Consider the following 25387-nt stretch of genomic DNA (forward strand, 5'->3'; position numbering starts at 1 on the left):
GGTAAAGACCCCCTTCGGTCATGAGTGACCATGGGTTTGCACCTAGAGAGTTACCCTCTGAGGCACAAGTCTGGGCAAGGTTGTTTTATGGAAGACCAGTAGTCGCCCATGCATACCGGCCTCCCCTCTCCACGCCACCAGTGTTATCCAAGGGAAAGACAAAGGTCGATACAGCTTGGCACCTGTGACGTCGCAACTCATTTCTACAGCTGAGTGAACTGGAGCAACGTGAAATAAAGTGTCTTGCTCAAGAACACAACACGCAGCCCGGTCCGGGATTTGAGCTCACAACCTCACGATCGTAAGCTCGACGCTCTAACCACTGAGCCATGCGCCTCCACTTGTCACCTTAATAAGGATAATAACTATCCTTTCTACTATAGGATGAAGGCCTGAAATTTGGGAGAGGGACTAATCGGTTACATCAACCCCAGTGTGTAACTGGTACTTGTTTCATCAATCACAAAAGGATGAAAGGCCAGTGATTTTCAAGCAAGGAGTTTAGTTGATTATACTGACCCCATTATTTTACTGGTACTAAATTGTATCAACTCAATAGGGATTTGAACTCAGAATATACAGAGCCAGAACAAACATTGCAAAGCATTTTTTCTGATATCCTAATAATTCAGTCATCTTGCCACCTATAACAATAGTTTTTGATTTAGGTAGAAGGCCAGCAATTACATCGACCCTACTACTTGGCTGGTAGTTTATTGTATTGACACGAGAGGGATGGAATGCAAAAATCAACCTTTATGAGATATGAAATCAAAATCAAAGAGCTGCAATAAATATCACAGAGCAATTTTTTCCAACAGTAACAATCTGCCAATTGACTGCTCTAATAATAATCCTTTAAAACTTTGACCCAAGGCTAGTAATTTTAGGGGAGAGAACTAGTTGAATACTTGACAGGTACTTATTTTCCAATCCCCAAAGAATGAAAGGCAAAGCTGACTTCAGTGGAATTTGAATTCAGGACATAAAGAGCTGGATGAAATACCACAAAACCACTTTTTCCAACACCCTAACAATTCTCCCAGCTTACCATAATAATAATAATAATAATAATCTCTTCTGTTACAGGCACGAGGTCTGAATTTTGAGGCGTTGGAGGTAGTCGATTACATCAACTCCAGTATTCAACTGGTACTCATTTTATCGACCCTGAAAGAATGAAGGGCAAGATAGACCTTGGTGGAATTTGAACTCAGAACATAAGGACAGACGAAATGCCACTAAACATTTTGCCCAGTGTGCTAATGATTCTGTTAGCTCGCCACCTTAATAATAATAATAATAATAATAATAATCTTTTCTAAAGGCACCAGGCCTGAAATTTGAGGGGAAAGGGATAGTCGATTACATCGATCCCAGTGTTTCACTTGTACTTAGCTTATCAGCCCTGAAAGGATGAAAGGCAAAGTCAACCTCGGCAGAATTTGAACTCGGAATGTAGAGACGATGGTTTCAAATTTTGGCAAAAAAGCCAGTAATTTTGGCAGTGGGGTCCAGTTGATTACATCAACCCCAGTGTTCAACTGGTACTTATTTAATTGACCCTGAAAGGAAAAAAGGCAAAGTCAACCTTGGTGGAATTTGAACTCAAAACGTAAAGACAGACAAAAAGCCGCTAAGCATTTTGCCCAGCATGTTACTGATTTTGCCAGCTTTCCACCTTACTTAATAATTTCTGACAGAGGCACAAGGCCACAAATTTGGGTGGGGAGTAACCAGTTGATGATATTGAGCCCAGTGTCTAACTACTTTACTGACCTTGGAATGATTAAAGGCAAAGTTGACCTCAGTCGGATTTGAACACAGAATGTCAACATCCATAGCTGAATACCTTATCTACAATTAGCAGTAACTACACCTCAGAATTACTCCATTGGTTATGGTACACTTATTGATAATATTAATGATTTCAAACATTGGGGTGGAGTCATCAACTGTTAAGGGAGACGGGGTGGGAGATAGATGATTAATTCATACCCTTTCACTGGTACTTATTTTATTCTTTTTTTTTTTGACACCGGAAGGATGAAAGGAGGAGCAAAGTTGACCTTGGTGGCACAGAACATAATTAAGATCACAATACTCTGCCACCATGACAGTGATGATGATGACGATGATGATGATGAAAGCAGTAATAATGATCAGAAAAAGATAAGTGAAAATCTTTTCCTTGGAATATAAAATTCTGATAATTCAGAATAAATAAAATGTCAATATTTTTTTTTTTATGACTGTATTTATTTCTGCCAAAATTGTGTCATATGATGTCTCAGTCTTGCTGTCTCTCTCTTTCCCATTGTTGCTGATGGTTAGCCCTGATTAAGCTGAGATGTTTCTCTGATAAAAGAGTATCCCAGCCTCACAAAATTGTGTTTCCTTTGGCATTGAATATCTAGGACTACTTTAAACAATGTGTCACTAGATCATAGCAATTTTTAAGACTATTTGGGCATTGTTGTAGTCTGAGGGAGTTTATTTCTTCTAGTGAGCCAAATGACCATCTAGAAGCTCTTTCAGTAACCAATCTTGATATTTATAACTGCAGTATAAATATTTGGTTCAAACTTCCTGGTTATCAATGGGATAAAGTGAAGGCAAAGCCTTGCTGACAGAAAGACAGACAGACAGACACCGGAGTTCATGACACAACCTCTTAATGCAGTTCTTATTTAAGCACAAGGGCCAATGTTTGATGTTGAACAACAGTTGGGTAGTATATTTGACTGTGCTGACCCAAATATAATTTATATTGGGTATTTATTTTATCAATCCCTAAACCCCAGTGAAGAGACAAAAGGCAAAGTTGACCTTCATCAATATTTGAGCTGAGAACGTAGGGAAAGGAAACTTAAATGTTGCAATAACATTTGTCCAACACTCTACCATCTCTGCCAACTGACCACCCTCTAATTTGCTTACAGAACTAAGTGCTGATCATTTGTTTTGATCTGTTATCTGATGGCATTTATGAGGTGGGAAGATCAATTAGTTATTAAAGCTTGTGCTGCATTATTCGATTTTCACACCGTTTACTGAGAGGTTTGCGGAAGCGATCCACCGTTCTGTCCACAGCCAAATTCTTCTTCATGTTATCACAGTTGACTTTTTTTTTGTTGACATTATGATAGTGATGCGTGAGAGCAACGTGCTGATGGACTTTCACTGTCCATGGCATTGCTTCCACCGAGACAAATGAATGACAATAATGCGTAAACAATGAAAGACAGTATCTGGGATTGACGAGAGAACGGAAATCTCGCATTTCCTCGCTAGGAGGATCTCGCTTCAAGTAGCGGAGAAAGTTTGAAAATGCAGGATCTTTTGTATCAGCAGCGCAAAGATTGAAAACAGTATTTTGGAAAAGGTATGATGTGGCTGGCACCACAAGCCCTTCAGTTCGATCGACATAGTCGAGTAACGCGCTATAGTTGTTGTGTATACGTGGTATGACAATCTCGTCAAAGTTTAACAGAATGAAGATGTAGTGATATCGATACATATTTTTCCACATACAGTCATTGAGCGATAAAGAAGATATGATTTTAAAGTCTGACCAGAATCCATATCGTCTGGGAACTGACACATAATTAAGCCTAACAAAGCCATCTTTCTGATATTGGTTTAACACCCGTGACATGTTGCTGGAAAAGGTGTGATAATACAGTGTTATCTCGTCGATGCCAAACATCTGATGAGCTTCCATCCATTCTATGATGTGATATGGATGGACATTGACATTCGTACTCGACATGCAGATACCAAATTCTTTCACAGGTTCCTCTTTTTGTGGCACCTGTACCTGAAGGAAAGTTGTCGGCACTGAACATCGTGGACCCGTCAAGGACACATAAATTGGTGGTTGGGTTGAGTTACATGCACAAGTGAAGAAAAACTGCTCGACTATTCGCCCTTTCTTTACTTCATCAACATCATGGTTCAAAGTGGTTGCTTTTATCACATCTGGAAAGAAAGAGTCAGCATACCAAAGTAGACAAATAAGTTCCTGAGGAATTCCTGTGCCAACAGCCAGGATGTGAACAGCACGACTGTCTCCCAGGGGCCGGTAGTGAGCCGAATACAGCAGTACATCTCTCCGTCGGTCATGGATTGACTGCCAACTGTGGACATTATGAGGGCGGATTAACGTTCGATTTAGCTTCGCCAGGCACACCAAATAATCAGTTGAGGATAACAGTTTACAAGTCTGAATTATGATATAGATGAGGATCCAAGACACTACGAAAGCTGTTGTTCCACGCCTAAAAAAGAAAAAAAAAAAGAGGAAAAATAGAGAATTGAAAGAAACAAAACAACAAAGAAATAAAATGTTTCAAATAATTTAAAATTTTCGAACTTTTAATCACCTCTTTCATATTTCTCATTCCAATATTATCATTAAATCATTCTCCAATTCATCTTTCTCTGTCATATTCCTATATATATAAACAAATCTCTATCTTAAAATTCAGATGCTCTATTTTTAATAGTTTTAACACATGCACACACACACACACACACAAAATTACAATCCTATAAATGTGCATGTATGTTTATATGTGTGAGTGAGTGTGTGTGTGTGTGTGTGTGTGTGTATATATATATATATATTTGGTAATACAAACAGAAAAATAAAACTCAAAACATGAGTATATATATATATTTTTTTAATCGGTAGAAGTTATAGTATAACTTCTGCTCATTAAAATTAAACATATATATATATATACAGTAACATTTTTTTGCCATTATAACATGACTATTCTATAAAGAACTATGTTACTACATTTTAACCCCAGGAAAACATCTTTTCCAGCTGCTTAACAACACACAACCTGTGTCTGATATATTGTAAGGGAGAGAATCACTCCCCTCCAGCTTGGCAAAACCAGTAGACTATGGTTTCTGGATCTTTACCCTTCATTGGTACTAGACACCTGCCTGCTAGAGATGGCACTCAATCATCCCTACTGACAATATATAAACAGAGAAGCGGCAGAAAGCCGCTGGTCTCGTAATGAGCAATGTAGCTAGTTCTAAAATCTCACTGTGTTACTACATTTTAACTTCATATGTGTGTGTGTGTATGTGTATTTGCGTGCGTGTGTGTGTGCATACATGTATCATCATCATCATCGTTTAACGTCTGTTTTCCATGCTAGTACGGATTGGACAGTTCGACTGGGGTCCAGTCTGATCTGACAGTGTTTCTACAGCTGAATGCCCTTCCTAACTCCAACCACTCCGTGAGTGTAGTGGGTTCTTTTTACATGCCACCAGCACAGGTGCCAGAGGAGGCTGGCAGCAGCCACGATCGGTTGGTGCTTTTTACGTGCCATCAGCACAGAAGCCAGTCAAGGCGGCGCTGGCATTGGCTACGTTTGGATGGTGCTTGTTACATGCCACCGGCACAGGTATAACAACTACAATTTCCATATGTATGTGTATTTTAATGCTTGTTTTTATGTTGAGTTATAATAGAAACAATTCTACAGTAAACTAAAGGATTACTCAATACTTATTGTAGAATACATATTTAACAAGAAGTGTTGACAGTGACTTCAAAGTTTTGAACTGGTTTACTCTCAGTAGACTGAGTACATTTGAGTTCATCTTCATTTTAATTAATCTCCGTTAAGTTTAAAATTTGTGGAGTATATGGAGTTCTGCTGAATGATTATTAAATTATAAGATAGGTTATGAGGGAGATTTTTATGGATTAAATTCAGAGTTATGTTATTGTTCAGAATTGACTCATGCGTGCAGACTTTGTAATCAAGTACATCTAGGTGTGTCATCTTAAGATGCAGTTCACAAAGAAACTTAGTTGTTTTTATTTGCATACAAATGGGAGATTTAACCTGTTTGTTTTAAGAATGTGAAGGTTATAATTCAGAGTTCAGTTTGGCATATAAAACTTTTTAATAATGTGTTTTATTTATGTGTATCAGGTTTTAAGTCATGGAGTTTTTTTAAGGGTTTGCAAAAGAATGTAAGTAGGTGGAAAAGTTAGTTGGTTAGCAGATTTCTTTCTTGATTGTTGGGGCTTTTAAAAGATTTAACCTGTTTGTTTTGAGGAGGTGGAGCTATAATTCAGAGTTCAGAAAAGCATGTTAGACTGTGATTAAGTGCATCTATTTAAGAATGTCAACATTAGATCATGGTGGTGTTAGTGTAGAAATTTGTTTAACTTGTGCTTTTAAAGTCCACAAAAGGATGGAGGTAGGTGGAAAAATTAGTTGGTCAGCAGTTTTCTCACAAGAGGTTAATTGCTCTTGATGTTATTTAATTACTATTTAGAAAATTTAACCTCTGTATTTTGGGGAAGTAAAGTTTGTGGGCCGTTTTTTAATAAATATTTCTAGTATTTAATTTCAAACACTGATATTATTAATAATATTTATTTATTATTTTGGATCAATGAATATACAAAAATGTGAACGTTATAAAAATGTGTTTATATAACTTTATATAAAAATAAATATACACAAAAATTCTCCAACACGCTTGTACATGTGTGTGTGTATCTATGTATATGCACTTATATATATATAATTTAAATAAAAATAAGCTAACAGAAATAATTGAGAGTGGGTGACTATGAATAATATAAACGAACAAAGGAATATCAAATAACAACATAAATTCATGATTGTTAGTTTTGTTTTATTTTTCAACACATTCTTGCACCTCATGTTATATATTCATATATTCACTGCTTATCTCCTTACATTATAATTGTCCTCATTTTACTTGCACGCATTTTATATCTACCACACACACACACACACACACACACACACACACACACACACACACGAATAGTATCCTTGAAGATGGCCACTGAATGAGCCAACAGAAAACAGAGACCTGATTGAGAAGGTTTATTAGTCTGGAAAATTTAACTATTTTCGCAGTAAATCAAACACAAAAATTTAATTATATAAATCAAATAATAATAATTTGTTCTACCAACTTGGAGAATCCACATCAGATTTTATAATTAAGGATGAAACAAGGAACAATAGGGACATGTTAAATTAGAATAATTAGTAATTAGCGTCCTGATGAAGAAAAGATAAAACACAGTTATATAGTGTATTTTTGTACAGAGCAATTACATAAACTCACCCGTGATTACTGGATAAATTATTTATCTATATATTATATATATGTACACACATATATACACATGTAAATGTGTGTGTGTATATATATATATATATATATGTAGTACACTACTCTGTAGCCATCACTGGCAAGCGAATATGGCTTAATAACAGATACCATGCTTTTGCTAATTGTTTTAAGTGCCTGTGTAGTCATAAGCAAACTAGGAACACCGTCCCCTCCACTTCACCACTTTTGTCCCAGCAAAACATTGAAAATGTGGCAACTGGTGGGAGGGAAAGCAGCACCAACACTTGGCTAGTGCACATTTCCAATTGAGTAGACTGGAACAATGACGAAAGAAGTACTTTTGTCAAGGACTCAACAAGCTGCCCATTCCATGAATTGAACATGACCCATATACATGGACAAAAGCCAAACATCCTAATCGCAAAGCCACACACCAACATACTTTATTAGTTAATTAAAGGAAGAGAGATGACACTGACCATATTTGTAGGTTATTGTCCAAGACTGGTGAGACTGATGCCATAAATGGTCAATCTGAATAGCTGAAGATCAATGTCTTCAGGAAATATATGGACTGGGAGAGAACTTGGTGGGGATAGAGTCAGTCTTGCTATAAAGGGAACTCTGCTTAAAATACCAAGAAGTGGGTGATAGTGGTGGTGCTGTGTATTTAGCTGGGTGGCATGTTTGGACTACCACCACACTAATGACACCCAAAGATGATGTAGATTTTAAACAGAACAATGTGTTAGGCCAACCATCCAACCTCTGGGCACATCCCACCCAGGAGTGGATGGTAGCATGTTAACCCTTCTATTACCATATTCCTGCTGAAATACACTGCCTCTGTTTCAATTTACTTTGAAAATAATGAGGAGTTTAATAAAACAACATTTTATTAAGTCAGTGTTTAGAACATAAATTAACATGAAATTTTGGTGGAAGGTCTTTTAGATTACTTTAAAGCAGAAAGTTCGTTTCATTGAACCAGAGTTGGGTTGGACAGATTGGTATAAAAGGGATTAAACTTGTGCTACCAATACACACCTCAACCATAAGGGGGGAAAGATCAGGGCTAGATCAATAACAAGACCAAATGTCAGTTTTAATATATACATGGTACAATGAATACAATTGGATAATGTTTGAAGAGATGAGGAGAGTTTGAGAGAGAGAGAGAGAGAGATGAGGGACAGTATATGAGATAGAGAAAAGTGGAAAATAATGGTTTAGTGAGAGCGAAAGAAATTGCCATAGGGTAGAGAGAAGGGGAAAGAGAGAAAGATAGAATGAAAGAAATATAAAGAGAGAAAAAGAGAGGCCAAGGAAAAAAGAGAGAGACTGAATGTCAAAAGGAAGTTTTAACTAGAGAGAGAGAGATAGGGAAAGAAAGAGAGAGAGAGAGGTGTGGTAAAGGAAAGTTCATGCAAGTGAATTGTAAATTCATTAAAAAACAGTTTTTCTTCTAAAATGGTGAAACTACTAGTATTAATCTGTTTGACATGCTGACAACAACATCAGATATTGCGAGAGAAGGGTTATTGGTGATGTGAACTGTCTGCAAAGAAACACAGATGGTAACAATAACAAAGACATCAAATATGGGTCAACTGGAAGAATAATGGTCAACATAGTAAGTGAAGAACCAATCTCACCTTTTTCATTTTTTTATACCCCAACCCACCAATCAAGGAAAATAAAAAAGGGGGGAAAAAATAAAGAAAATAAAAGAAAAATTTAAAGGATTTAATTTCATTATATGCTAAGATAACTATGAAACAAAAATGTTAATGTATTTAGATCATTAGTTTAAGGTTGTTTGAACTTTTTCTCCTTCCTTCCTTCAAATTTCAGTCTGCTTAGCTTATATATCATCATCAACATCGTTGTCATTTAATGTCCACTTTCCATGCTGGCATGGGTTGGACGGTTTGACTGAGGACTGACAAGACAGGAGGCTGCAACAGGCTCCAATCTGATTTGGCAAGGTTTCTGCAGCTGGATGCCCTTCCTAATGGCAACCACTCAGAGTGTAGTGGGTGCTTTTTACATGCCACTGGCATAGGAGACAGTCAGGCAGCATTGGCATCGACCACACTCGAATTGTTCTTTTATGTACCACCGGCACAGGTGCCAGTTAGGTGGCACTGGCATCAGTCACATTTGAATGGTGCTTTTTACATGCCACTAGCACTAGCATCAACCGTGTGTGTATATGTGTGTGTGCACACGCGTGCATGTGTATATCTATGTCAGTTGCCATGATAGATCGTTAGCCACTATACACATTTTTTTTCTGTGTCCCTTTCTGTAGAAGAGTGTAGGCTTGAAATGTAAAAGACTTTTTCTATTCCTGAGCGTTATACTAATACATCTGTTTGTTTTGTACACCACCTGTCTTCGTCTTGTTTTTTTCGTAACAAATTACCATACTGATGATGGCTGTTGAGCCAGAAACACATATCTACAACTGTTCTCTAATCTCCAGGCAATAAACCTGACCTTTTCCTTAATGGTATGTTAACTTTAGAGCATTCTTGAAACTTGAGATTATCTCCCCTTTTAAGTGGAGCAGGTTTCAATTGCCATTTGGTAATTATGATACATCTTTTAGAGGCAGAGATAGTTTCCATAAATGATCTATGTTGTATAGTATTTGATAAACCTGTATTTATGTGTGTGTGTGTTTGCATATGTGTGTGTGTGTGCACGCGCACATGTTTATATACTTCTTTATTTGTGTATAAAGGCTACCATTGGTTTCATGTTAAAATATCTTAACATGAAACCAATGGTAGCCTTAATACACAAATAAAGAAATTTTATCCATTAATGCAGTGTTGAGCACTCATTCTCATCGTTCGACATGAACATGCATATATATATATATATTATATATATATATATATATATATATATATATGTATATATGTATATGTATGTGTGCATATATATTACACATCTGAAGCTATCCACCAAGTCTGTGGCCAATGAATGAGAGCATCACTACTCTTTACTTCAGAATTCTAATTCAGATAAATAATTCTTTGACCATGGTGTCATTATGGAACACCATACAGTACAAGTTTTAATAATTCATTAAATGGTTCTCTTAGTTAACATTCAGTCTTGTACAGTACTGTGTCACGGACACGTTGAGGAATAAGACACCTTTTTATCTGGTTCCACTGCACCATGGTTTTGGCCATGCTGGAGTGATTTCTAAATACAAGAGAGAAAATGTTAGATTTCACCAATGATTTTTCTCTGTATGTGTGCATGTGCCATCAGCTATATGTTCATATTTTGCAGAGAACTAGCAAAATCAATACAGCGCAAGAAGAAAAAAAATGTCTTTCAGTGATTAGGCACAGCCCTTTCTGTTCTGAGTTCAAATTTTGCCCAGACTGATGTTGATGCTGTTTTTCTTTCAAGGTTCAATAAAATAAAGTACCAATCAAGTACTGGGGTTATGTCATTAACTATACTATCTTTCAAAATGTGTTCTATTCTACCTATGTTAGATAACATTATCTCATCATTATCATCATCATCGTTTAACGTCTGCTTTCCATGCTGGCATGGCTTGGACGATTTGACTGGGGTCTGGTGAACCAGATGGCTGCACCAAGCCCCAGTCTGATCTGGCAGAGTTTCTACAGCTGGATGCCCTTCCTAACGCCAACCACTCCGAGAGTGTAGTGGGTGCTTTTACGTGCTACTGGCACGAGGGCCAGTCAGGTGGTACTAGCAACGGCCATGCTCAAGTGGTGTTTTTTATGTGCCACCAGCACAGGAGCCAGTCCAGTGGCACTGGCAATGACCTCGCTCAAATGTTTTTTGACGAGGTGTCAGAAACGTTAGCATGCCAGGTGAAATGCTTAGCAGTATTTTATCTGTCTTTACATTCTGAGTTCAAATTCTGCCAAGGTCGGCTTGGCCTTTCATCCTTTCAGGATTGATAAATTAAGAACCAGTTTAATACTGGGGTCGATCTAATCAACTGGCCCCCTCTCACAAAATTTTGGGCCTAGTGCCTAGAGTAGAAATGATTATTTTATTTATTTATTCTACTTTTACTATTGAGTACTTTGGAGTTATTGTTTTCCATTCTGTTCATTCAACCAACCAATGGATGAATCAATAATCAATTAATCAATCTATATACGTAAGTATGTATGTATGTATGTATGAATTTCATCTAAGAGAGCTAAGACACAAAACAGTGATTCAATGCAAGGAAGAGAAAGATGAATAAAAATTTATTACATATCATTGAATACCTGACAGTTGCAAAAATGTTTAAATATTTTTGCTTTTCCCAGAAGTATAAATTTGAAAGAATTCAATGGTATTAAAACATTTGCACAACATATAAGCATGTTTTGGTTGTCTTAGCCATCCATACAAGCTCATTCTTTTTGTTAGACAGACAGACTTAAATATGTTGATGTGTTGAAATAGCCTTGACCTTCAGTCAACAACTGACGAGATAAGTGTTTCCATGTGTGTGTTGTCTGCATTCTACTTATTTTGTATGTTAAATTTCTGTGTGTGTAACCCAAATAGGAAGAAGAAAAAAATCTTTAACACATCTTTAATGATCAGTTACGATTGTTTCTGTACTATTCTGCTTTCATTGTTAGTTTATGTGAAGGTTCAAAGTGAAAATTTGCAGAGTATTCACAGTTTTAGACATTAGAGCGGCACTACTTCAGATCTGCATTAAGGGTGCACTTTTACATTGTGTGTCTGCCAGACTTCACTTTTTTCGACCTGGAAAGGATGAAAGGCGAAGTCAACCCCAGCAGAATTTGAACTCAGATCATAAGGACGGATGAAATGCTGCTAAGCATTTTGCCTGGCATGCTAATGATTCTGCCAGTTCTCCACCTTTAATGATAATCCTTTCTACTAAAGGCACAAGGCCTGAAATTTTGAAGGGGGAACTAGTCAATCACCCCAGTACTTAATTTATTGACCCACAAAAGGATGAAAGACAAAATCAACTTTGCCAGAATTTAAATTCAGAACATAGTGATGGGTGAAATACTAAGCATTTCACCCAGCATGCTAACAATTCTACCAGCTCACTGCTTTATTAATAATCATTAATAATTAATAATAATAATTTTGGCACATGGCTTGCAGTTTTGAGGGAAAGGGATAATTCATATAATCAACCCCCAGGAGTTGATTGGTACTTTATTTTATTGACCTTGACAGGATTTGAACTTAGGATGTAATGAGCCATAACTAAATACCACAAAATATTTTGTCTGATGATCTACCAATTCACAAGCAATAATAATAACGATGATGATTTTTTTTAATAATAATAATAATAATAATAGTTTCAAATTTTGGCACAAGGCCAGCAATTTTGGGGGAGGGACTAAGTCAATTACATTGACCTTAGTGCTTAACTTCGTGCTTAATTTTATCAACCCTGAAAGGATGAAAAGCAATGTTGACCCCAATGGAATTTGAACCCAGAACAGAAAGAGGGACAAAATGCCACTAAGCATTTTGTCCAGTGTGCTAATGTTTCTGGCAGCTTACCACCGTAACATAATAATAATAATAATAATAATAATAATAACAACAACAGTAAATAAAATAATAATTATAATAATAATAATAATGATGATGATAAATAATAAAGGGAGATTGGTAATTCCATGAAAGTGCAGCACAGTTAATGTCAACTTTGATTACATTTTTTCACAAAAAAAAAAAAATAGAGAAGAGTTTCATTGCTTGAGAATAGTCAGGTGAATAAGAGACTTTCACAGAGTTTATTGAATACAATAATAATATTTTCACTGTAATAAGGCTTCCCATGATGCACAGATCATGAACAAGCTGAAGAGATATACAGCATAGCATATATAATATATATTATATAGTATATATTATCTCATATATTATATAATACAAATATATAATATATATCTAATATGATATGTATGATATATAATATTATATATATGTGTGTATATATCTATACATGTGTATATATGGTATATGTATACACTCACAACAACTACCTTACCTCTTTCGTTTTGTTTTCTCTCCTGCTTTCCTGATTTGAGAGAGAAAGAGAAATAAGGAAAAAAAAATACAAAGAATACAAAATAAAATTTAGGCTTCTTCATGGAGTTTCTGAAATAGGGATCATGAACCCTCAGATATTTTCCCTGTTATAACAGAAAACTGAATGTAAGGAGCAAGGAATATATATTTGTTGCCTTTTTTTTAACATTTGCTTTTCTTTCTTTTCTTTGCCTCTCAAAAACAAAAAAAAAAACAACAAAATAAACAAGGTTGAGGATGAGCAAGTGAAGAGGACAAAAAAAATGTTTATTTTATATATTTTTTCAACATTTTTTTTTTATATATATACATATATTCTTTTAAAGTGGAATAAGGCTGTGTCTTCTTGACTGACCTCCTCACAGCTCCCCATCTCCCCAACAAACTTGCTAAGATTGATATGGCCAATGTCCAGTTGCTGGGTGGGACATTGGATTGTTTTAGCTTTGTTGAATTTTTCAAAATTTACAGTTTCAAAGAACTGTTGGAGCATAACCTTTATTATCAATGTTAACATCATCATCAATTTTATCATCATCACCACCTTCCAAGTGTGCCTATATCAGATACGCTGGACATCAACACCTCCCCTTTTACCATATTTGAACTAACAGCGGCCACTAAACAACTGAAAGCCTTGAAAGCATTTGGTCCTGACAACATCCCAGTTATAATTTGGAATGATGATAGATTTCACGTACTTTTGCTCAGTCTTTGCAATCACACACTTTCCACTTTTATAGCTCGAAAGATTTGGCACCAATCTCAAATCATCCCAATATCCAAAAAAGGCGACTTATCCCTCGTCACCAACTACAGGGGTATATCTCTAACGTCAATTGCTGCAAAATTGTACAACAAACTGATTCTAAACCACCATCATCATCATCTTCACTACCATCAACTAATATGGTTGCCATCATTACCTTGTTCACCCTCCCCAACATCATCATTACCACACCACCATTATTATCTTCTTCACCATTGGCTCATGGTGAAACTAATAAAGTTTCACCATGAGCCAAAATCAGAGCCTCTGCATGGTTGCTGAGCTGCCAGAAATAGTAGGCAAATTCCCTACAAACTTCCCTACTGTCTTTAAAAAGAAACAATACTACACCACATAATACAACACAACACTCATACACATCACACTAACACTGTACTACAACATATACGTCAAACTGCACCACAACATACTAAACCACATTATTGCATACCACATCATACCACACCAAAAACCACATACTACAACACAAACGACTACACATGCCTGTAACTCTTTTGGGGAACGAGGAGGAGGTGGTGATGGTGGTGGTGGTGGTGGAGGAGGAGGAAATATCCTCAGACCACAAATGTAGACTGAATGCTTACAACTGAGCAGACTCCACTAAAGGTACTGAAGGTGCCAAGAGGTGGTATTCAACTGGATGATGGATTAAGTTTTTGAGTTTTGTATTTGGTTTGCAAGATTCTTGAGGTGAACTCATGTGTCAAAACAGATTTTGTTGTATTTTGGGAGGGTCATTATGTCAATAATAAAAGTGCGTGCACACACACACGCAGGTTCGATTTCACTTCTTTATTTTTATTAGCCATTTGGTTAATCATTTAGCCCAGTTAACTGATCAATTGCTTGATTAACCCTTTAACATTCAGATTACTCTTATTGATTCGCATAGTTTTGAATTAATCATGCATCATCTCATAGCTTCAAAATTTCAATGATGTGATAGCTTAGTTTTAGAGTGACATCGTAGAGGACATGCGAGAGGCCAGTGTGAGACATCCCATCATCCGATGCTCTAACCACCCTGCCAATTCACCAACTATACTCATATTTATATACCCTGCAGCAGGGGTTCCCAACCACCAAGTCATGGATTATTTGGTACCAAGCTGCACAGAAAGGGAAAGTTTTAAAATCTTATTGACTGTCACAACCTGCAGGGTAATTTTGCATTCTCTCTTATTTTCGACTTGTTTCAGTCATTTAATTGCAGCCATGCTGGAGCACCAGCCTGAAGAACTTTTAGTTGAATAATCGACTCAGATACTTATTCCTTTTTTAAGACAGGTACTTATTCTATTGGTCTCTTTTACCAAACTGCAAAGTTATGGGAATGTAAACACACCAACATCAGTTGTCAAGTGGTGGTGGGGGACAAATGCAGAACAAAAGGTAACAACAGAAAACTATTACCAGTAATAGCAATGGACCAATGAAAGAGTTACTATGTGGTCATTTAATCAGCTAGAAATAGTAAAGAAATCTCCCTCTGTTTTAGAAAAACCTACATTGGAGAATACAGTCCTGGTTTCACTGCAGACAGGATTGTCATAAGCTGGGATGGTCATGGCTAAATGGCTTTGACCAGCAGGAACATCAATAACAAGAACAACAACAGTAGTAACATGAATAACAACTGACTGAATGAACGGATTTGTTTCCATTGCTGAAAGTGTCACTAAGAAATAAGAGAGAGAGAGAGAGATGAAGGGAAAAGAAATTGAGAGAAAGAAAAAGTAGAAGAGGAGTATAGAGAGAAAGAGACTGAAAAAAGTATTGAGAGGAGGGGGGAGCAGAGACAGAGGAAAGAGATGAAGAGAAAGAGGGAAGGGGAATGGGATAGGAGAGAGAGAAAGAAAAAGCGGAAAAGTGAGTTGAGAAATGGAGAGAGCAGGAGAGTGATAGGAGAGAGAGAAAGACAGACAGACAAAGGAAGAGAGAGAGAGAGAGAGAGTCAGACAAAGAAAGGCAAACAGAGATAGATAGATAGACAGACAGACAGACAAAGGAAGAGAGAGAGAGAGAGAGTAGTGTTTTGACTATTTTTTCCCCACTTTTTACGGAACTATTTCTATAGTTATTTATAGGTGTCTGCTGCAGTGCTTCCGTCATACAATGGAATTTCACTGAAAGAAAATTCTTCCCATAACTATTCACACCAACAGATATAATGTTTGTGTGATAGAGATGAGGTTTATTCAGCCTCTGGTTACAATACTGAACTGCTACTCCATTCCAACTCCATTCAAAATGCTTTCCTTTTCCAGTTGTTTATTCCATGGCTCCACCAGCTTTTTTTGTCAATTGTTTTGAACCAGGTATCTGTCATATGCCGGGCAATCATATAAACGTGTGTGCATGTGTGTGTATGCATGCATGTGTCTGTCTGTGGCTGTGTAGTTAAGCGATTTGCTTCACTACCATGTGGTTTTGGGTTCAGCCCTACTGTGTGGCACCCAGGACAGGTTTCTACTATAGCCCAAAGCTGACCACAGCCTTGTGAGGTGATTTGATAGATGGAAACAGGAAGAAGCCCATCATGTGTGTGTGTGTGTATATATATATACACACACACACATACTATGTATACATACACACACATAACACAGATACATACATGTATATTTACATATATCTATACACACAAACACATATTTACATACATATTTTCATACATACATTCAAATACCTAGCTATGCATATATGCAAAATCACATATATTCACACACACACATACATATATCTACAACTGAATACATACTCATACATACATCCATACAGACTTGTATAAAACACACACTACATAATACACACACACACACACAACTACAAATATATATATATATACACATACATACATACACATGCATAATAAAGCAATCATTCACACAAGAAGCCACATATATTTACATACAGACACACATATCTTCTCACACACTTATACACATAGAAACATATCTACATGCACACACACGCATCTTCACACATACAGATAGCCATAAAACTAATGAGTTTTGGTTCATATGGAATCAAAAATAAAGAATTTACGAGGTCAGGAATGTAAATGCTGTTTCCCAAAGGACAATGTTCTGAGAATATTTTAGTTAGTGGCTGGCATCATTTGAGGCAGATATGGCAAAAAAACTCTTCAGAAATTCCTTCAACACATTACAACTGTAAAAGCATGTACATGGTCATTTTACCTGCCAGAAGTAGTAGCCAAAGACTCCTTAAACCACATCTTACCATCTTAAAAAATTCCTGGCAAACATTAGATAATGCACTCCTAGACAGGCTGTCTGAAAATAAGCGGCAAGATCAAAGCTGGAACATTTCTTTTTTTCTATTTTTCCTCATCATAAGTGTAGGCACATGAATGACTGTGTGATAAGAAACTTGCTTCCCAACTACATAGTTCCAGGTTCAGTCCCACTGCATGGCAACTTGACCAAGTATCTTCTGCTATGGGCCTCTGACCAACCAAAGCCATATGAGCAGATTTGGAAGACAGAAACTGAAAGAAGCCCATCATACATATATATATATATATAGTGTGTGTGTGTCTGTCTGTATTTCTCCCCACCACCACTTGAAAACCAGTGTTGGTTTGTTTACATCTCTGTAACTTAGTGGTTCAGCCAAAAAGACCAATGGAATAAATACCACATTTGAAAGAAAAAAAAAGGTATTGGGGCCAATTCGTTCAACTAAAGTTTCTTCAATGTGGTGCCCCAGCATGGCCGCGGACTAGTGACTGAAACAAGTAAAAGATGAAACACAGGTCTCCTTAAAGCTCATCTGAGGGGTTAAATAACCAGTCAAATGACACCATATCACCTTCAAAATCCGTAAGAAACATTAGGCAAAGTAGTCCTAGGTAGACTATGTCAAAATACATAGGATGGCTACAGAGTTAGGAAACGTGTTGCCCAACCACATAATTATAGGCTTATTTCCATTGTGCAGTAACTTAGGCAAGTGTTTTCTGCTATAGCCCCAGGCTGACCAAAGCTTTGTGAGTGGATTTGGTAGACAGAAACTGAAAAGAAGCCCCTCATATATGGAGCCTGGTACACCTCTCCAGCACCAGACAAACCATCTAACCCATGCCAGCATGGAAAACAGACATTAAATGATGATGATAATGATACACACACACACACACACGCATGTGTGTATCACATTGATTTGATATCCACCCTTATACAAGCAGTGTCCTTCATTTAAAATATTCTGCAGAAACATGTCTGACAATGAAGAAATAAACAGGTGGGGTTTGACAACAGGAAAGGCATCCGGCCGTAGAAAAACTGCCTCAACAAATTCTTCCCAACCTACGCAAGCATAGAGGAGTGAACATTAAAATGATGATATACATCAGCAAGATGTCACATGAGGTGTTTGCTCTGCCCAAGTTGCATAGATGCTCCCTTGTTACTCCTGCCCTCAAAAATGCAGTGAAGCAACAATTGGTTTATTGGGAATCCGTAACCAATGACATTGTTGTTTACAAAATACAATATGCATATATAAGGTGTTAATCTATTAGATAAAAGGGTCATTGGTTCATATTCTACCACTGGCACCAAGTTCAAACCATGAACATGATGACTTGTTGAGAAATAGTAACCAAATAAATCCTGACTCCTACCACACCCTTCTGTCCGAAACATGTGAGGAAGGAGGTGTCAAATAAAGTAAGCTTTGACAATAATTTAAGTTGGTCAAGGCGTTGATCTGGCAGAAACGTTAGCACGATGGTTGAAATGCTTAGTGGTATTTCAGCTGCCGCTACGTTCTGAGTTCAAATTCCACCGATGTCGACTTTGTCTTTCATCCTTTCGAAGTCGATTAAACAAGTACCAGTTACGCACTGGGGTCAATAAAATCAACTTAATCCATTTGTATGTCCTTGTTTGTCCCCTCTGTGTTTAGCCCCTTGTGGGCAGTAAAGAAATAAATAATTTAAGTTGGTCATGGCTGGAATGTCTTTGATAATAGGTTTGTTTGTTCAGAGTACACTTGAGGTTGAACAACATCAACAGCAGTAATGGTGATGAAGACATCAGTGAAGATTAAGATGATGATGAAAGCAGCAACCAGTCCACAGCTGAAGACAGACAGACAGACACAAATGCAAGACACACATATTTGCTTCTTCCTATTTCACACTCACAGAACATATAGACAGACATACACACACACTATATATATATATTACACCTTCATTCCAGCAACACAAGTAACCAACAAGTATTCTATTTAAAAACTGTTGAAATCTATAATTTTAACCAAAAAGAATATCAGAAAGGAAATAAAAGAAACAAAAAAGAAAAAGAAAAAATAGCAGTTTTGTACTTTAAGAGATCGATGTGTTATCTTATCTCTACAGAAAGCTCAAATTAGGCAGCACCAGTTTTAATCTTGCATTTTCATTTACTGACCTTTCAAGTGCATAAACAAAACTCACTTCACTCACCAACAAAATTACTATGCGTGTATGTATGTATGTGTGTGTGTGTGTATATATATATATATATATATATATATATATGTTTTCTTGGTTCATCTACCATTGGTGTAGCATCTCTCATATTTCTTCCCATGACTTTTATCTATGTTCCTGCCAGAAGGCTTCACTTTCACACACGCCAGCTTAATTTAATTCATCCCTAGTCGAAAGACACTTGTTAATGTCCTCTCAATTGTATTTGTAATTGTGTGTCATTTCTCCATTTTTTTTCATATACATTTGCTTGCTTTCTTCCAAAGAATCTAGTGCCCTTAGCTTAGCTTTCCTTGGGGCCGACCAGATTAGAGCAGTTTTCATAGAGATCATACCACACATTAGCTCACTCCCACCATCAAGTCAACGGTATGTGAACAGGTGGTCAACTTTGCCTTTCATCCCTTCAGGGTTGATAAAATAAAGTACCAGTCAAACTGGGCATGATAGTATCAGCTAATCCCATTACCTCAAAATTTCTGGCTTTGTGCCTAAATCAAAAGCAATTATTATCATAACGAAAACAATTGCAGCATGGAAGGTGTTTCTAAGCTATTTAAGAAACACACAAAAACCGTTAGATTCACTTCAATATTTAAATTTAATTTGTCAAAATATTTTCGTCGCTTTGAGACCGCGACCTGTTCACTGACAAATTAAATTTAAATGTTGAAGTGAATCTAACGGCTTTCGTGTTTCTTAAATGGCTTATAAACACCTTCCATGCTGCAATTGTTTTCGTTCCAGCACATGATCTCAGATCAGGTCACTTTCTATGCAAGTACATCTCCGTAATAATAATAATAATCCTTTCTACTATAGGCACAAGGTCTGAAATTTTGAAGGAGAGTCTAGTCAACTGGTACTCCTTTCATAGACCCCAAAAGAATGAAATGCAAAATCAATTCAAACTCAGAACATGCAGATGGTTGGAATGCAGCTAAGCATTTCGTTTGGCATGCCAACAATTCTTAAATAATAATAATGATGATGATGATGCTGATGATGATATCTATTTTTCCTGGGAAGGGTCCAGGATGAGGGCAACAAAAATATGGTTTACAAGAACACTGCAACAAATATCTTCATTTTTTGTAAAGCCTCAAAGACAATAAAAGCAACCTACATAAAATGCCATCAGAAAGAATCCAAATATAGAATTAACTTTTGGAAGAAAATGAATTAAAAAGTGAAAATAATTTGTAAATTTAGATCTAAAATAATTCCTGGGAAAAAATTATTGTAATAAAAATAATATAATTTCATCTATTAGTACAAGGATAGGGGAAAGAGGATGGATGACATTATAAGACAAATCACATATATAATTGTTGAGGGAGGTACACTTAGAGTGATAGGAATACAACAAATTGAAAATAATTATTTCTAATTCTGGAACAAGGTCAGCAGTTATTAGGGGGGGGGCATCACATTGACACCAGTGCTCAGTTGGTACTTATTTTATCAACCCCAAAAGGCAAAATTGACCTCAGTGGAACTTGAACTCAGAACATAAAGAGCCAGAAGAAATGACACTAACCATTTTATCTGATATGTTAAAGATCCTGCAAGATCAATAATGATAATAATAATTCTTTCTACAAAAGGCGCAAGGCACAAAATTTTGAGAGAGAGTGTAAGTCAATTACATCAACCCCAGTACTTGATTGGTACTTATTTCATCAAACCAGAGAAGATTAGTTAATTCCATTAAACCAATGGACTGGAACTTTTATTTTGATTCAAAAAAAGATAAAAAGCAAAGGTGGCCAATGGTAGGATTTGAACACAAAACACAAAGGGCCAGAACAAGTGTTGCAAAATAGTTTTTCTCTCACTCTCAGTAATAATAATGGGTTCTGATATAGGTAAAAAGCCAGCAATTTTCAGTACTTAACGTCAGCAGGATTTGAACTCAGAATGTAAAGAGCAGGAACAAATGTGGTAAGGCATTTTCTCTGCTACTCCAATGATTCTACCAAAGCAGTGTCTTAGTAACAGTGGTAATCCTTTCTATTACAGGCACAAGATTTGAAATTTGTGGGAAGGGAGCTAATTGATAACCCTGATGTCAGTGGTCAGCTGGTACATATTTCATTGACAAGATGGAAGGCGAAGTTATCCTTGGCAGAATTTGAACTCAGAATGGAAAGAGCCAGAAGAAATGCACTAAGCATTTTACCTGTGTTAACAATTCAGCCAGCTCACTATTTTAATAATATTTTCAAATTTTGGCACAGGGCCAGCAGTTTTTGAGAGGAAGGGTTAAATTGATGACATCAAACCCAGTGCTCAACTGGTACTTATTTTGTTCTTATTTTTTTCTTGGCCACAAGGACTGAAGATATTTAGGACATAAGAAGGATTAACATTCAAAAGTGGGGCTTACAATTAGGAATAACAAAAGATAAATCATTAAAAAAAAACTCAACAAGAATAAAATTATCTTTAAAAAGATGAAAGGCAAAGTCGACCTCAGTAGAATTCAAACCCAGAATGTAGAAACAGACAAAATACCTATTTCTTTACTACCCACAAGGGGCTAAACACAGAGAGGACAAATAAGGACAAACGGATTAAGTCGATTATATCGACCCCAGTGCATAACTGGTACTTATTTAATCGATCCCGAAAGGATGAAAGGCAAAGTCGACCTCGGCGGAATTTGAACTCAGAACGTAGCAGCAGACGAAATACCAACAAAGCATTTCGCCTGGCATGCTAACGTTTCTGCCAGCACTTTGCTCCATTGTGCTAATGATTCTGCTAGCTCACTGCCTTATAATAAACAAATAATTATAATTTCTTTTCTTGGCCACAAGGACTGAAGATATTTAGGACATAAGAAGATAAGAAGGACTAACATTCAAAAGTGGGGCTTACAATTATGAATAACAAAAGGATTAATAGGAACAAAAGATAAATCATTAAAAAAAAAATTCAACAAGAATGTGAAAATTCTTCAATAGAAGGGAAAACCCATTTATGGTAATTTGAGGGGAAAAACAGAGACAAAAGCCTGGATTATTCTGCCATATATAAGACAACAAAAATGCCCGCATCCAGTTTCTTTCCTCCTACTTACCAGAAAAAGAAGTAAAAAAGAAGGTATTTCAAAGAAAGATTAGATTTCAAAATTCTGAAGAAAATAAACAGTACTTAGTAATTGTTATTGCAGTGGAATTTTAAATGACAAAAAATTAAATTCTTTAAACTATTTATTTTGAAGAAAGCAACTTGAAATATTTACCATTTTTGTAAACGCTTCCTGGCTTTCTTTGAGAATCTTGAGATTTTCTTGGTGATTTTCTTGTACAATCCATTTAATTCTATCCCACTGGAAAGAAAAAGACAAAAAAAAAACACAGTGAAAGCAAGAGTAAGTTTAAAAGAAGGATGTTTGATACACACACATATACACACACAATGATTACTTCACATTCAGCTTGATTGCTCTGATTTACTTTCCCCCTTGCATGTACACAGATATGACTTTACATGTCACCAGACGACCATTTCCATGAGATTTTATAAAACGCAAAATGGATCAAGAAATAAAATTACAGTGGAACCTCTGTATATCACTGAATTTAAATGACAACTCTCTTGGCTGTCACAGTAGGCTCCAGTAGAACTTACAATTGCAAGATGACTGGGACTGTTTTGATAGCAAGTTTTATGTCAGAGTATCTTTTTCAAGAAGAGCTGCCTTCCACATGGCATTGTCAAAAAAAAATAAGAGCCTTCTCTATTCCCAGTAGATCTGTTAAACCCATAGATGAGACCCTGGTAGGTCAGGATGGGCCTGGGAGTAATGGTAACTAAGGTGTGATACCATGCTCCTTACAACTCTAGAACTTTCAAACTGGAGTCTGACCACAGGATGCAGTTTAATGTCATAACCACACAAATACACTCACACACACACACACACATACATCATCATCATCATCACCAACATCATACTGTTTCAAATTTTGGCACAAGGCCAGCAATTCCAGGTGAGGGGTAAATCAATTACAATGACTCCAGTACACAACTGGTACTTATTTCATCAAACTCCTGAAAGGATGAAAGGCAAAGTCAACCTCAGTGGAATTTGAACTCAGAATGTAAAGATGGATGAAATACTTATAAGCATTTTGCCTGGCATGTTAATGATTCTGCCAGCTTGCTGCCTTCATTACCGACATCATATTAACATCTAATTTATCATGCTCGCTTAGGTCTGGTGAGGGTATATTAGGACAGAGTCTTCTAGGGCCAGGTGTCCTTCCTGTTGTCAACATCCGCTTGTTTCCAAGCAAGGCAATAATCTCCCATTTAGGGGATTACAAACAACCTAGATATGTTTATGCAAAGAACTGGAAAAAAGCAATACCCTATGAACTGGCCTTTTGTTTACAAAGATCATGCAATGCGTTAAGAAATCTGCCCCTGCTTTCAAGGTGGACGGTAAACAAACAACACTGTCAGCAAAGCCATTGTTTACAACCAACAAGGAAGTACATAGGCAAGAGAAATACAAACTCACTCACACAAACATTCACATAAACACACACACATATGAAAATCATTATGACCATCATGGTCATCCTCATTTAAATCCACTTTCTTTAGCTTGCATGGGTCAGATGGAATTTGCTGAGGCAGATTTTCTACAGCCAGAATGGCCTTCCTGTTGCGAACCCTCGCCTGTTTCCAGTGCATGCATACACACACACACACACACACACTCGCACATGCATGTATGCACACAGATAGCAGGCGTCTTTCAGTTTTCATCAACAAAATCCACTCACAAGGATTCAGCCAGTCACAGGCTACAGTTGAAGAACGTGCACAAGATGCCGTGACATGGGACTGAATCTGAAATCACATGGCAGGAAGGCAATTCTTAATCACACATCTATGCCTCTCTCTCTCTCTCTCCACATACATACATATGTACTTACATACATATACACAAGCATACACATTCTATACTACTGAATTGCATAATTCAGTTAAGTGCATATCTTTTGAAAATATCAAACCATTTAACATCAAATCTATGTAAAATTGACCAGTTAATTACATATGCAAATAAAATAAATTTTGACTAATTTTATAGAATTTTTTCTCCCCACAATTTTAGTAAAAAATTGAAAAATTGTGAAATGAATCATGAAATTAAACATTTACTTGATTTGATCTGAATGAAGATGTTCTTGAAACTTCTATTTTCCAGATGAGTTAAAATGACAGTAATCAGTTGTTGATATTTACCAAAAACCAGTATCAAAAGAATTAAATGTTATTCTTACCATTTCAATGAAATAAAAAAACTACCAAAATTTAGACTTTGGTGCATTTTTATCTTATTTTTAATTTGTTCATTTACTTAACTTCTGTTTACCCATGCTAGTGATGCCTTAGGCAGAAGTTACTTAAAGGAAGACTTTCTAGCTAGGGGCTCTCCCAGTCACCAACCCTTACCTAAGTAAGGGGTGAGTTGAGTAACGGTATCATTAAATAAATAAATAAATATTCATTGTAAATAAAAATTGCAAAAATGACTTCAGAATCAAGCAGTGAATGGATGCAGTTTTTTTGACTCCATTAGCCTATGATTAACCAAATTCATTTTTTCCATTTCTTAATAGATCTTATGATATTGCTTGTTGTTGTTGTTTGAGTAATTCACATTGTATAATAGTCATTACTGGGTCATATGAATCTTGCTAATTCTGAATAAGTGATGGAATTAAAAAGGGTATTGAAAAATCTTACAGGCATTAAGTCAAGTGGTTGCCATGGCAATATATATCAATAAAATAAATTGTTTGATCTCAATG

The 25387-nt window shown here is 36.4% G+C and overlaps 1 protein-coding gene across 3 annotated transcripts in view; it reads right to left on the reverse strand.

Annotated features, from left to right (window-relative positions):
- Positions 1-1986: 1986 nt before the first annotated feature.
- The window catches only part of LOC115220875, a 187274-nt gene continuing 163873 nt past the window's right edge, over positions 1987-25387 (reverse strand). For 2 of the 3 annotated variants that reach the window (XM_036510407.1, XM_029791059.2), the window contains 3 exons: positions 22801-22887; positions 13214-13243; positions 1987-4280 (listed from right to left, as the gene is read on the reverse strand). In XM_036510407.1, coding sequence (XP_036366300.1) covers positions 3014-4280; positions 13214-13243; positions 22801-22887 — 1384 coding nt within the window. In that variant the 3' untranslated portion in view covers positions 1987-3013. The remainder of the gene's footprint in view (positions 4281-13213; positions 13244-22800; positions 22888-25387) is intronic. The other variant, XM_029791060.2, reaches the window with a different exon arrangement.

The sequence above is a fragment of the Octopus sinensis genome, linkage group LG17, assembly GCF_006345805.1.
Source record: "Octopus sinensis linkage group LG17, ASM634580v1, whole genome shotgun sequence".
NCBI classification, from domain to species: Eukaryota; Metazoa; Mollusca; class Cephalopoda; order Octopoda; family Octopodidae; genus Octopus; species Octopus sinensis.